Genomic DNA, 13617 nt, shown 5'->3' on the forward strand with positions numbered 1-13617 from the left:
AGCTTGGTGTCATCAGCAAACTTGTTGAGGGTGCACTCAGTCCCACTCTCTATGTTGCCAATAAATATGTGCCAGTCCCCTGAGGAACACTCCACACCACTCACCACTGGTCTCCTCTTCGACTTTGAGCTGTTGACCACAGCTCTTTGAGTGTCACCATCCAGCCAATTTCTTATCCCTCAGGTGGTCCATCTGTCAAATCCATGCCTCTCCAGTTTAGGGTCTAGGATGTTGTGCAGGACAGTGTCAAAGCTTTCACACAAATCCAGGTAGATGGCATCAGTTACTCTTCCCTTATCCACCAATGCTGTAACCTCATTGCAGAAGGCCATCATATTTTCCGGGGATGATTTGCCCTTAGTGAAACCATATCTGCTATCACATCACCTACAGCTTCCTGAAGTTGCTCGTCTATTCAAACTGCAGTTTGAATAGACTTCTGAAAAAACTTCTGAAAAATAGGATTATTTAAAAGACCTCCTTAGGAAGACAGCAGGAAAAGCCACAGGAGACAGGCCTGCCTCCCTTCGGAGCACCAGCGTTTAGTCCCTTTGATAAATCATCTTACTGTTTCTTGGGAAAGGGGGAAGGAAAAGCCACCTGCCATTTACAATAATGTCTGCCTTTACAAAATGATCATGCTTGTCCTTTATACTATTTTCTAATAAATACACCACCTACCCTAGAGGTACTGAAAATGTCAGCAGTGAAATCACAGAATCACAGAATATCTCAAGTTCGAAAGGAACCACAAGTATCATCAAGTCTAGTTCCCTCCTCCTAACAGAACTACCTAAAACTAAACCATATGACTGAGAACATTGTCCAGGCACTCCTTGAACTCTGACACGTTTGGTGCTATGAGCACTTCCCTGAGAAACCTGTTCCAGTGGCCCATCACCCACTCAGTGAAGAACTTTTTCCTAATGTCCAATTTGAACCTCCCCTGATGCAGCTTCATTTCATTGGGTCCCACTGTTCGTCACCAGAGAGCAGAATGCTACAGTCAAAGTCAGAGCAGGTGTTTGATAGGCAACTGCTGCCAGCACTGATTTTTGCAGAATCATATCAAAACCAGAATTCTTCACTAATTTGGGCTATTCAGTTTTTCATTTCGCAGCAATGAAGTTAGAGGCTTAGATGTCATAATCCCTGGGGGCTGATCCAGTTGTGCAGCTAAACTCAGTCATGACACGCTTATAGGTATGGTAAACTCAATGCCTGCATCTGCTCAAAGACACAGGGGACCACCTGCTCCCAGGAGACTCCACCTGATGTTGCTGCTGCTTTGGGGATCAGCAGGTGAGAGGTTCCACATGCACCACAGTACCCAAATGCTTCATGTTCATTCTGAACTTTGCTTTCTATTCATGGGTGGGTTTCATTTCCTCTCTTCATAGCCAGCTCGAGAGCTTTGAGAGACTCATTTTGCTTCCCGTAGCGTTCTCAGTTTTGCTCGGTGGATGGGGGAAGAGAAGATGCAGTTAAAAATACTGCGATGCCGTGGTGGGCGGTGTAGCAGAAATAGACAGACACCAGCTCACTGCGAAGAATACCAAGTAATATCCCAGAAAGATAAAGGCATGGCAACAAAGGAAAAGAAGATGCATTTGTGTACTGCCACTAGAGAGCTAAATCTGGGCTGAAGATACCAAATGAGGAGTAGTGCTCGCGGCCAAGCGCACCATCCTCCCGATGGCTTCACATGCAAAGTCATCTCACCACAGCACGGTCAGCAGGAGAGCATAAAAGCACAGCTGACAAACAATCTCACCTCCAATTATAAACCAAATGTACGTGAGCTTTGGGGTTTTATGAAGATGGTGCAGAAAATCAGCAACAAAATGGGCCCAACCAGTATCACACAGAAACCAGAAGCCCATTTGGACTGAGAAGGGGCTTAGCTCCATTAACCCCTGCTTCACAAGCAATCAAACTTTTTCAGGAGATAGTAGGTTCTTCCCAAAAGGAAGATAAATAAAGCTTGACCAATATAAGGAACTGTGAGATTATTCAATGGATTTACCCCCTGTTTTCTCAGAGGTTTAAGTCTCTCTTCATCCAGCCATTAACCAAGGGGGTAAGATTTCATCCCAAAGGGCTTTACAAACAAGTGTTTCACAAACACCACACCAGGGTCACTTACAGACCTTAAGTGAGACACTTCTGCACAGAGGTCCAGCGGCTGCTTAACACCTCACAAAAATAACCTGGCACCACTTTGCCAGGGAAGTGAAGAAGGCTGCATCAAACTGAAATTGCTGGGGCAACTCGGGCAGCCAGACTGCAGGGATGCTTCTTGGCATGGGATCAGGGTGCCACAGCCCCCACCACCCACCTGGGGAGTCCTGCAGGTCTTTAAGGCCCAGTGTGGAGGCATTAAAAAAAAAAAAGCATAGGTCATACATAGGTCTGCATGAGCACTGGGCTCACCACTTCTCTAGACATTTGGGTACCCAAACCCTGTAGCTGCACTGGCAGATGCAAACAGCAACATGCAACGAACATCTGCTTCAGGTTAAGGTCTGAAGATAAGTCCAAGCCTGTGTTTTATGCACATGGAAGAGTGTGGGGCCACCATGGAGCAGGAGCCTGTAGGCCAGAGAAGAGTGCCCTCTGCTGCTACATCCACTTTGCTTCCAGGAACCCATGGGAGGGAGACTTCCACCCCACTGCTCAACTAGACCCTTTTTTCCTTTTTATTTTGCAAGATATGTTCTGATCCCATCGAAATCTAAAATAGCCATGGGCATGAGAATAATCACACCATAACAAAAACCATCAACATGCAGATACAACCTTAACAAAACACCATGGAAATGCCCAATAAAAAAAATGCCATTTAAATCCCTCTGTACAGAAAACCCTACCCTAACAGTGCAGAAAATTTAAAAGAAAATGTCTAGCTGTCTGCACATCAAATGTTAATGCTGTTTTCAAATCAAGTCTAAGAGAGGATGACAAGTAATTTAATAAGCCTAATGGGTGTGTAATCAGCATTTGACCATTCCTTCCATAAAAGTAGGTGTCTTCCTGGCCCAAGATGTCTAGGAAAGCCACTGAAAGACAGTTAAGGCTTTTAGAGCATAATTTTCAAAACACCCTTTTTTTTCTCATTCTCATTGAGAGTTTCACTCAATCAAGAATAGGACCCAACCAACTGGTTGAAATACAAACAACTTGGTGGGCACAGTACGTGCCACAGTAAGTTTGGGGCCCATTTGCACCTTAATGTACTGCCAACACTGAGCAATGTCAAGATTCCAAGCATCTCCTGACAGCCCTATGACAACAGCAGTTACACAGCATTATCTGGTCTTCCAGTAAAATCTTTTCCCTCAGACAGCATCATACTGCACTTCACAACAGGAGAAATACACACAGTCAGCCTGCACCTCCCCAGCCCTCATGTCTGGAATCAGGGCATCTGGAGGGCAGTGGGTGTCCTGTACCTGCTTTTACTGCTTTTGATACCACTCACTTACACACAGAACCCATCACCAAATCACAAAATAATGGAAATTGCCAATATTTTCAATGCTTAACAAAGGGCAAAAAATCATGTTAAAAATATTTAATCTGAGGCTAGAAAGTTTAATTTTAAAATATTTGGTACATAATTCTCACTGAGTATACAAAGAATCCATCCTCTCCACTACTTACATACTTGGTCAAACAATCAATTCTTTTGAACCAAAAAGGAAAGGGTATTTTTAAGATACATTATAAAAATTATATACAGACAAACATCATGAGGTGATGCCTAATGCTGTTGCAACATTGTAATCATTTTATCTGGACAACTCTATAACACAAGTTATAAGAACTGAACACACTAAGCAAAAAAAATTTTTTTTAAGTGAGACAATCCCTCCCCCACAACCACTGACCAGAATTTTTTCAAGTCCTAAACTGTTTTATTGCACAGAAAAATACTTAAGTCTGTTAGTGAGGGCAGAAATTCTATTTCATGTCTTCAAAAATCTGTTATGGTTTTAACAGACCTCAATACTCACATAAGGATGGAGTTATATTGGGGGTGGGGATGGAGGAGGAAAGGGGGCAGAGGCAATATTGAGCAGAACCAATATCAAATAAAAGGTGCTAATTTTATATTCTAACAATCACAGTTGCTCAGATGTTTGCAAACAACAAACCAACCCCAAAAAAGTGAACAATATTCTTATTTTAAATGCAATTCATAAGGAATTCTGCAGCTACAAGATTATGAAAAAGACATGTATACTCTGCAGCAGCATAAAATATAATCCTGTGTACAATCCAAGCATCAATTTTCTCTATCACCATCAGTATTTTATCTTGAAGGAGCATCTGTCAGATTCTCCAGAACCAAAAATAGCAAAGACCCTTTTAAACAGAACAGTTTCTGGTTTATATTTATAGCCACACTGTACTCGCTGCTTCTGGCTGCAAGGCTATGAAATTTGTGCAAGATAAAATCAATTACCCAGCTTTGCACTTCATCATGCAGTTAGCTCCCGTTACCTGCATCGTACCCTTCAAGCACTTCTCCCCATGCATAGGGTAGGGATCTTAAAACGCAATAAATATCTGCACATTGAAGGACTAACTGTAGAGCTGACTGACATTACACAGCAAAAACCTTGTGAGAACAAAAACCAAGCACACTGATGTATAAAACAGAGAGCCTACCTGAATTCTTCAAATGCATACATGGCCTAGCAACTACACAAATGCTCTGAAATTTAAAATAATCTTCTTTATGTGCAGGAGGACCATTTAGATTGTCAAACTGCAGCAAAATGCATAATGACGAGACAGTATATTTGAAATATTCTGAGGAGAAAGGGTATGCAGATACTGGCCTGCAGCCTACAGCTCAGCCAGCTGCTGACAAGCAGCAGCTAACAGGAAAAGGCGATAGAGTACCATGTGATCATTCCTGCAAGTCTGATTAATGCAGTATACTCCAAGAATACAGGCTGATATCTTTATTATTCAAGCCAAATAAGTCAAATACGGTACACGACAGGCTTTACAGCTGAATTATCATTCACATGCCACATCAAAATTAGCAAATGCAAGCAGAGGACACTAAAAAAACTAAATATATATTGTAACCGAAGAGATTAATTAGGCCCATTCAAGCTGATTTTCTTACCTTGCAGTGACATTTTAGTCTGTTTTTATTCATCTAAATCATCAGTGATGGAACAAAAGACTGCATCCACAAACCTCCCCTTCCATGAATGCCAGAACATTTAAAGTAGTTTATCTGCTAGAAATCATTTCCTCTGTAGTCTATCCCCAACCACTTTAACTCCTTCAGCCCTGAATTCATTGCCATAAACCCTATTGGCAGCGCCATGCAGGCTTTTTAGGGTTTATAGGGTTAACATCAAGAAATCGCAGCAGTACAACTGAATGAAGCGGGGTAAGAGCCAAAGGAGTCATATCTACAAGATCACAGAAGGGAGATAGGAATGAGGAAAGTTGAACATTTCGTGGCATTGCAGTGTGCAAGCAAGGATGCTTCAGCTGCCTAGCAACAGCACACGCAATCTCCATGGCAACAGCGCAGTGAGCGTGGGGTTAGAGCAAACGCTGCGCACCCCCAGGGGCAACACACGGGACCAACCTCCCCTGGCCCGGCCACACCACCCCTGTGCCAGCCACACCACCTCTGTGCCGGCCACACCACCCCTGTGCCAGCCACACCACCCCTGTGACAGCCACACCACCTCTGTGCCGGCCACACCACCCCTGTGCCAGCCACACCACCACTGTAGTGGTCACACCACCCCAGTGTCGGCCACCCCGCACCGCCAAAAGCTGCTCCCAGGGTAACCGGGAGCCAAGAGGCAGCCCAGGCTCAGGGGTGCAGTCTGCACCTACTCTGCGTAGGGAGGTCCCACCGATGTGGAGCATGGAAGCACACGGACATGCTCCTGGAATAGCCTGGCAATGGGAAGCATATCTGCTGCTCTGAAATAACATGGCCCGGCAGCGTTGCACGCAGTGGTTGAATAAACAGAGCTCACAGTGCTGGGGAACAGACCCCAAAACACCAGGAGCCAGAGCTCATCATCCCCATAGCAAGCCTGTTGGAAATCCTGGATGTGCAAGGCTGGATGACTACCACCATCAGTTTGCTCAGGGATTGCATGGGTGTTGGCTATGAGAGGGACTGGGGAGACTTTGCCAAGGTTCCTGGAAGCCCCAGGCAAACTCGTCAGCGTAAACAGGAGGGACAGGGGAGGTTTTACAGTGTGTTCTGCACACGCTAGATCAGCCTCAGCATCACTGCCACAGCAGTGTGCAGCCACTAAGGACGCCAGCATCAGCCAGGCAGACGGGCAATAGGCTCTGCCACTCGGTCACTGGCTTCAGAGCAGATGAAATGTGAGGACTCCTGGAAATGAAGGAGATTCAAACCATGGAAAACCAGCCCCACCCATGGGAAGGTGAGATAGTGGGGCAGCGGGAGAACATGCTGCCTGGGCAAGTCACGAGAGACAGCAAATTCAGAGTCACCTCTGGGCCTGCTCCCCATCTTGCCTCTTACTTCTACTGTTAGGGCTGGTTTCCAGTACAAAGAAACAGTTTCTCACATGGAGGATTTTGGCTGGAGTCTGAAACACCCAAACCCAACCACAGGTCCTGAGGCAGTGGCTGCCCCACTGAGCTACGGGATTTGGAGGCTGGAAAAGCATCCAAAGTACAGACTGCCACATCTCCTAGACACAGTGATAGGGGACAGGCCATGGTAACTGTGGCATCTGATCTCATGGCTCTGAAAAATACAGACAGAAAGAGCTGGAACGAAAGGAAAAGGCACTCATGGCAAAAATCTCAGCACTGGAAATAAAGAAAATCCATGTTTATTTGGGACATAGTGTTTTTAACGTAGTAGTGACCTTGGGTTTCGTTTTATTTCCTTTAAACAAATCTGATAGTGTTAAGTGACAATAAAGGCACACTGTAGGAACACTAAAACACATGCAGTCACACCATCTGACAGAAATTAATTCTTCCATGAGCATCCAGAAAGAGAAGGACTGCAGGGTAGGTGCTTCTGGCTACAGCCCAATGAAAAATTCAAATTACCAGAGAGGACAACAATGCAACCATCAGGAAAAGCCACATTCCATGTTTAGGCTGAACTTCACCACAAGTATGTTCACTACATACAGCACCCAAGCAGCCGGGCATGGGTGAGGTACCCCTTGCAAGCAAGTGTTCTGCTACTGACTTAGTAGGAAACAGTCTTTTTACTTTCAAAGTCAGAGCTAGTCAAGATCCCTTATGGGCGAAGGCTGGAATTCTGAACTTCTGTTTTCTTGTTCACCTCAATCTCCCTCTAACTTGAATCAAGTGGAAGAGGGCTGTTTTTCACTTGAAAAGTGTTTATTTTTCATGCTATAGAAAATAATACCCTTCTACAAAATTAACAGTAAATATAAGTACTGTGTCTCCTAAGTATTCTTTTCAAAACAAAGCTGACAAAATCACTACCTGAATCTTCCAATTTCTGCAATTTCTCAACAGCCACTATGCAGATAAATAGTCAGCTGTTCAATCAAGGCTTCTGTCATCAACAAGTTCACTGTGAAGGATTAGAAAGGCAAATATCCTCCAGAAAGCTTTCATATTCAGTAGAGGTCAACTGCTGAAAGGTTTCAGTAGGAAAACATCTTTTAACTTAATTTTTTTTTTTCTTAGCTGGCACTTTCACAACAGCTGATAGTATTACAGACAGGAATAGCAGGGCTTCTATCTTGTGAGACAACCAATAGCCCCATTTCTGGTTAAGTACTAGGCTTCCCATATTCCATAGAAAGATCTGAGTCCTACTGTAGACATGAATGAGGCTCAGCATGCAATTACCTAACAGAACTCACAGGGGCTTCAGAAAATCACATGAACACATGCAACGGCCAAATATATAAATAAATAAATAAATGCAGGGCTATAATGCCTCCTTATAATGTTTTAGCAAAGACTGTAACTTCTTGTGCCCTGAGTCAGACTGCAGGTCTTGAGAAGCAGACAGAAATTACGTCAGAAATCACAACCAGCAACAAAATTTTTTACAAGAAGGAATTGTTTATTCCCTGCCTGACTGTATAATCAGTCAGACCTTTGATGAAAAATGTCCCACAGTTTACCAAAAAATCAAATTATGACACAGAAAAGAAAAATTACACTAAACATTGGGTGGGACAATTAATGTAATGGGAACTGTGGGACCCAGACCCCACCTTCTGATCTGAGGCCAAAAAGACTTGACAATGAGGGTCCCTCCCACTGAAGTCAATCAGTAGCTTTTGGAAAACACTTTCTAATTTTAATGCCAGGCTCTAACAAACAAGTGAGACTGTGATAGAAGTGGTTATCCTTGATGAAAGCTTGACGAAGAAACAAAGGTTGCAAAAAAAGCCTGGAAATATGACAAACCAGAACAAGGCAGAGGATAATGGTGAAATTTCTGGCTTTAGCTAGTATTTCACTGGCATCCAAAGGCCTTGTGCTGATACTCTGCTAAGAACCTAGTTTCCCCAAGTATAACATCTTGCATTATTGGTATTCAGTATAGCAGCATATCAGTATTTGTCCTCTTTACCTTAGATTCCACTAAAGCCTTTGGCAGATGCTTGGTGACATTATCCGATCACAAACAGACTGAGAGATTTTAATGAGGTAACTACTTATTCCCCTGCTGAAGCAAGGAAAAAGCCACTAACACAGCGGACTTCTGTCATTAAACCTGTATTATCATTACGCTGAAGTGATATTCAGACCATTCTAAAAAAACCCACAACAGCACTGAAAAATTCAGCGTTCACTTCAATTCATGAGGAAGAAAACAGAAAGGAGATGGGAAATGAGCCAACGAGAGCATATCTAATGGGTGCTCATCCACTGCAGCTCCAACATTTCTGCACAGTGGAGGATGTGGCAATCACAGGCAGCATCCCAGAATATGCTGAAAAATCTCCTAGGACTGTCTCCGAGTTCAAAACTCTTCCTTGGGCTTAAGAAAATAAGATTTAAAATGTTTATTGAAATAGAAGAGGAATGGCTGCCTTAGTTTCTTCAGGTACTGGGGAAACTGTGAAAATAATTACAGTGCCCTAAAGTTTACTGAACCAGGATGTATTCATTATTAGAATATTGACTCCAAGCTTCAGCTGTTAAAGGAAAGGGTGGGTGGGGCAGAAGTGAACATTTTTTTCCTCCTTTCACCAATGGGATTTCTATTACATGTTGCCTTAAAATACACTGTGAATTTTGATTCACAAGAATAGTCTGATACATTTTAGACTGCTCCTTTCACTCCTAGGTCTTCAGGTTGATTTTCTGATATTAACCTCCACCAAAAAAAAAAAAAAAACCTACATCATTTACATAGCTTGAAGTTATCACAGCACAATGAATATTTGCACAGAAGAAAATCAATTTTCTCTCTCCCAGATTTGGCCCAAATATGCTTCATGCTTTGCAAATCTCAAGGCTTGGCCTGACCACAGGATGGCTGATGTCTTTCCCACGTTCTTCTCCCACTGCTTTACTCTTATCATTCTGGGAGTGTCACATACCATTCTCATTAACAGATACCCTGTACCAGGTGCAGACGAGCACCTCACAGGGCTGAAATGGGATGTTTTTCCAAATAGAGCTGCATCTGCCTTATTCTAGTGCTTTAGGGAAGATGCACTGGAGTGAACCAGAGAGAATGGGATTCTTACTGATTTTCTATCAGCCCTTGGGGGTAGCACCAAGTCACAACTTGCAATCCAACAGAACTGAGCCAGTCAGGATGAAAACTAAAAGCTCCATACAGATTATTAAGTTATTGATCACTGCAACAATGCCTGAAATATCCAGTCAAGTGCAGGACTGTATGGTGCTGACTGCCACATAAAGCTGAAAATGGAAAATCAGTTTACATAAACAACAGCAACAGACAAGGATATTTCAGATAAATATCAAATTAGTAAAAGAATAAATATGGTCAAACCACCAAACATCCAAAAGTTAAGATGCAGTCTGTATAGGTTGCAAATGTTAGCTGATATCACCAAGATTTTGGTATTCCTGCCTATTTATGAAAAATTTTTAAAACAATACAAAACGTAGTGACAGAACAAGGGCCAATGGCTTCAAACTGAAAGAGGGTCAATTAAAAATAGATATTGGGAAGAAATTCTTTTGTGAGGGTGATGAGGCGCTGGGACAGGTTACCCAGATGTGGATGTCCCAACCCTGGAAGTGTTCAAGGCCAGGTTGGATGCTTTGAGCAACCTGGTGTAGTGGAAGGTGCCACTGCCAAAAAAAAAATAAAAATTCCTTCCAACGAAAAGGAGAGGGCTATACAAATTGGAAGTGCAATGAAGTAAAGTATTATTTTTCCTAGATAAACAATTATAAACCATGTTTTTTTTCAAATCAGCACAGGTAAATTTGAATCATACTGCACACAGAAGTCCCTGTAGTAATAAAGAATTATGATGCCTCAATAGTCACCTCACAGCCACAGTTTCTTATACCTGCTACGTACAAACACAGAAAAGAAGACATTGAAAACTCTACCAGAGAAAATAAAAGGAACTGTAGGTTTTCATTTGGAAACTTTCTTAAAGTTAGCTGAAATCAGTCAATTTGACTTTTTCCAAGTTGCGAGGGATTAAGTGGGGAAAAAAGGAAAGCAAGAGGCTAAAACTGGACTGGCATTATCGCCACTATCAAATGAAATGTCAGTGGAATTGAAAACAGTGTCTGAATAATACACTTCATCCACTAAAACACACTTTGACAAAAAAGCATTTGGACATTTATGTGGGATGTATACATCACATCTCAACAAACACAAACCAGAGTGCTTCAGACATGAATACAAACACAGATATTCAGGTACCATCACACACACCCTGACTTCTCGTCATTTTCAAGAAAGCCAGTGACCTAGATCTTATAAGATTGAAACAACTGAAATCTGTTTGAATTGTACAGTGGCATGGCTGCAGTCAAAAGTAGCAGCCAACATGAACCAAACAACTTCCCACACACAGATGAGCACATAAATGCCTACTGAATTTGGGACTCATTATCAAGAATATTGGAAAAGCAGAAGTTATTCTGCATGGAAAATATCAGTGTCAATTAGACATCTTCTCTGGTAAACATTAGGAGAGTATTGCTAGTAACTACTGAGTCTTCTTGTACCTCTGAACCCTCTAGTTAAATGGTATGGTGTAGACAAGAGAAAAATGAAGGTTAAGTTTTATATCTCTGCTTCTCTCTGCGAAAAGTAACCTCACTGCAGTTGATAAAACTCCGCGGGTAAAATACATCTGTCGAGCAAGCCCTCTGCAGCACAGGGCCACACCACCAAGGTCTTAGGAGCTACTAGCTTATAGGGATTTTACATAGACATAATGTCAAAGCTCAGATCGGATCATGGCCCAGAATTTCATTTGGAACCCAGAATTACAGAATGGTTTGGGTTGGAAGGGACCTTAAAGATCACCTAGTTCCAACTTCCCTGCCATGGGCAGGGACAGCTCCCACTAGACCAGGTTACTCAAAGCCTCATCCAACCTGGCCTTGAACACTTACAGGAATGGGGCGTCCACAACCTCTCTGGAAAACCTGTTTCAGTGCCTCATCACTCTCACTGTAAAGAATTTCTTCCTAATATCTAATCTAAACCTACCCTCTCTCAATTTGAAGCCATTCCCCCTTGGCTGCAAGCCCTTGTAGAAAGCCCCTCTCCAGCTCTCTTTTAGCCCTTTTAGGTACTGTAAGGTGCTATATGTAGGAATTATGCAGTGTAAGGTGCTGTTGATAGAGAATCTGCCAAAACTTAGCTGCATTGCTCTCACATTAAGATGTACTCTGCCCCTGCTTCCAAAAAAATCCAAAAACCAAACCAAATCACCAAAACAAACAAACCAAACAAAAACTCCAAATAAACCCAAAACTTTCTTTCCCCTGCAACTGATGCAAAAGATGTTAGAATAAGCATATGCAGGAATTATTCATATATACTGTGGAATTCTTTGTTTAGAAAAAACTTATGACAGCAGCACCAGACCTAAGCTGTAGCATTTCAGGATAACATTTCCTCACTCCCATGAGAACACACAAAAGTTCTGACTCCTCCAAGTCTCCTTCAGGACTCCTTCAGGACATCCTAGCACTCATCAGCATTTTTACACACTAAGCCAAATGACCTTGCTGGCGGGGGAGAGATGTTAGTGTGTGGTGCCACCAGAGCTGGCTCTTCTACCCAGAGATAGGTGACACCATCATCACAGTGGCCAGGTTCTGGCCTACTCTGTACTGACAAGTCTTGACTCCAGTACAGCTTTTGACAGTATCTCCCATCACATCACTACAGACACATTCACCACTGTGTAAAAATACATGATGGAGGAGTAAAGAAGACAGTCAGACTCTTTTCAGAAGTGAAAGGCGACAGGAAAAAAGGCAACAGGTACAAATTTTGAAACACAGGGAATTCAATTCAGACAAAAGAAGAAACTTTTCTACCCTAAGCATGGTCAGACACTGGCATAGGTTACCCAGAAAGGTTGTGGCATCACCATCTTGGGAGATATTCAAAACTGAACCGGACAAGGTCATGAGCAGACGGTTGGACTAGATGATCTCCAGATGTCCTTGCTAACCTCCACAACCTCTGTGTGGTTCTGTGAGCAGGACCTTCCCATCCCTTGGGCATAGCACATCTTGCTCCCAAAGTGTGGCTGGCTGCTACACCAGCTGCTGCACAAGCAACGTCAGGTCATTCCCACAACCTCTTCCCTTTGTGGTATCTGATGTGGAATTTATGTATTCACAACGCATGCTCCCTAAGGAAAGCAACACATAGTGGAGGAAGATTGTACATCATCTTTAACAAGAACCACTGACAAAATTAGACCACAATATTGAGACTTCATGCTGCCTTCTTCCTTCAAGGCTGGAGGAAAGTTATAGGTGGCCAGAAGTATATTCTACAACCCAGGAGACACTTCAGGGATGCCTTTCTCTGAAATCCATGTGGCTTGGCCATTCTGACCTCTGCAACGGTTCAGTGGGTATCTGCCAGCTTCAACAATCCCTTTGCAGAGCATCAGTAAGACCCAACGATTTTGAGCTAGAATATAGCAAGGAGACATGTTTTATGATATTCTACAGCAAATCAAAACCAAAGCAGGCAGCTTACGTTGCAAAGTATTGGTTGGAGTATCGTGTTTCTATCCCTCATTTGTTCGTCACACAAAGAAAGACTGAAGATTGAAAAACTGGAGGGTTTTTTGTTTTGTTTAAGAACATGAGAAATATCACAGTTTCTGCTTTTTGCTTCTCCTGTGGGACTCCTTGGAGAAGTTCCACTGGCTTCTTCAGTGAAACTGTATTAGGTCTGACACTTTCCGGCAACCAGAAGAAACCAGGACGACTTGGGAGGGAGAGCAGAGCAGGAGGTCACACGTGCACGGTACTTGCCCAGCTATAATTGTATGGCTTATCATTCCTCAACTGAATGATCCCATTTTCTCACTCTGCCTTTAAAAAACCCACCTACTTAGGCTATAGAATGTGATTAACTACCTATGGTAGAGCTAGTAG

The 13617-nt window shown here is 42.9% G+C and overlaps 1 protein-coding gene across 5 annotated transcripts in view; it reads right to left on the reverse strand.

Moving 5' to 3' along the window:
* The window catches only part of EVL (Enah/Vasp-like), a 127614-nt gene extending 122241 nt beyond the window's left edge, over positions 1–5373 (reverse strand). Inside the window, exon 1 of one of the 5 annotated variants that reach the window (XM_027730852.2) lies at positions 5144–5373. Coding sequence is in view for 4 of the 5 variants with exons in the window: in XM_027730855.2 (XP_027586656.1) it covers positions 4675–4697 (23 nt within the window). In the remaining variant the exon portion in view is untranslated. Of the gene's footprint in view, positions 1–4674; positions 4902–5143 lie in introns of those variants that run through there. The other 4 variants (XM_027730855.2, XM_027730854.2, XM_027730850.2 and 1 more) reach the window with 4 other exon arrangements.
* Positions 5374–13617: the final 8244 nt, after the last annotated feature.

The sequence above is a fragment of the Pipra filicauda genome, unplaced genomic scaffold, assembly GCF_003945595.2.
Source record: "Pipra filicauda isolate LSUMZ 115617 unplaced genomic scaffold, ASM394559v2 scaffold212_size3012638_pilon, whole genome shotgun sequence".
In the NCBI taxonomy this organism is placed as follows: Eukaryota; Metazoa; Chordata; class Aves; order Passeriformes; family Pipridae; genus Pipra; species Pipra filicauda.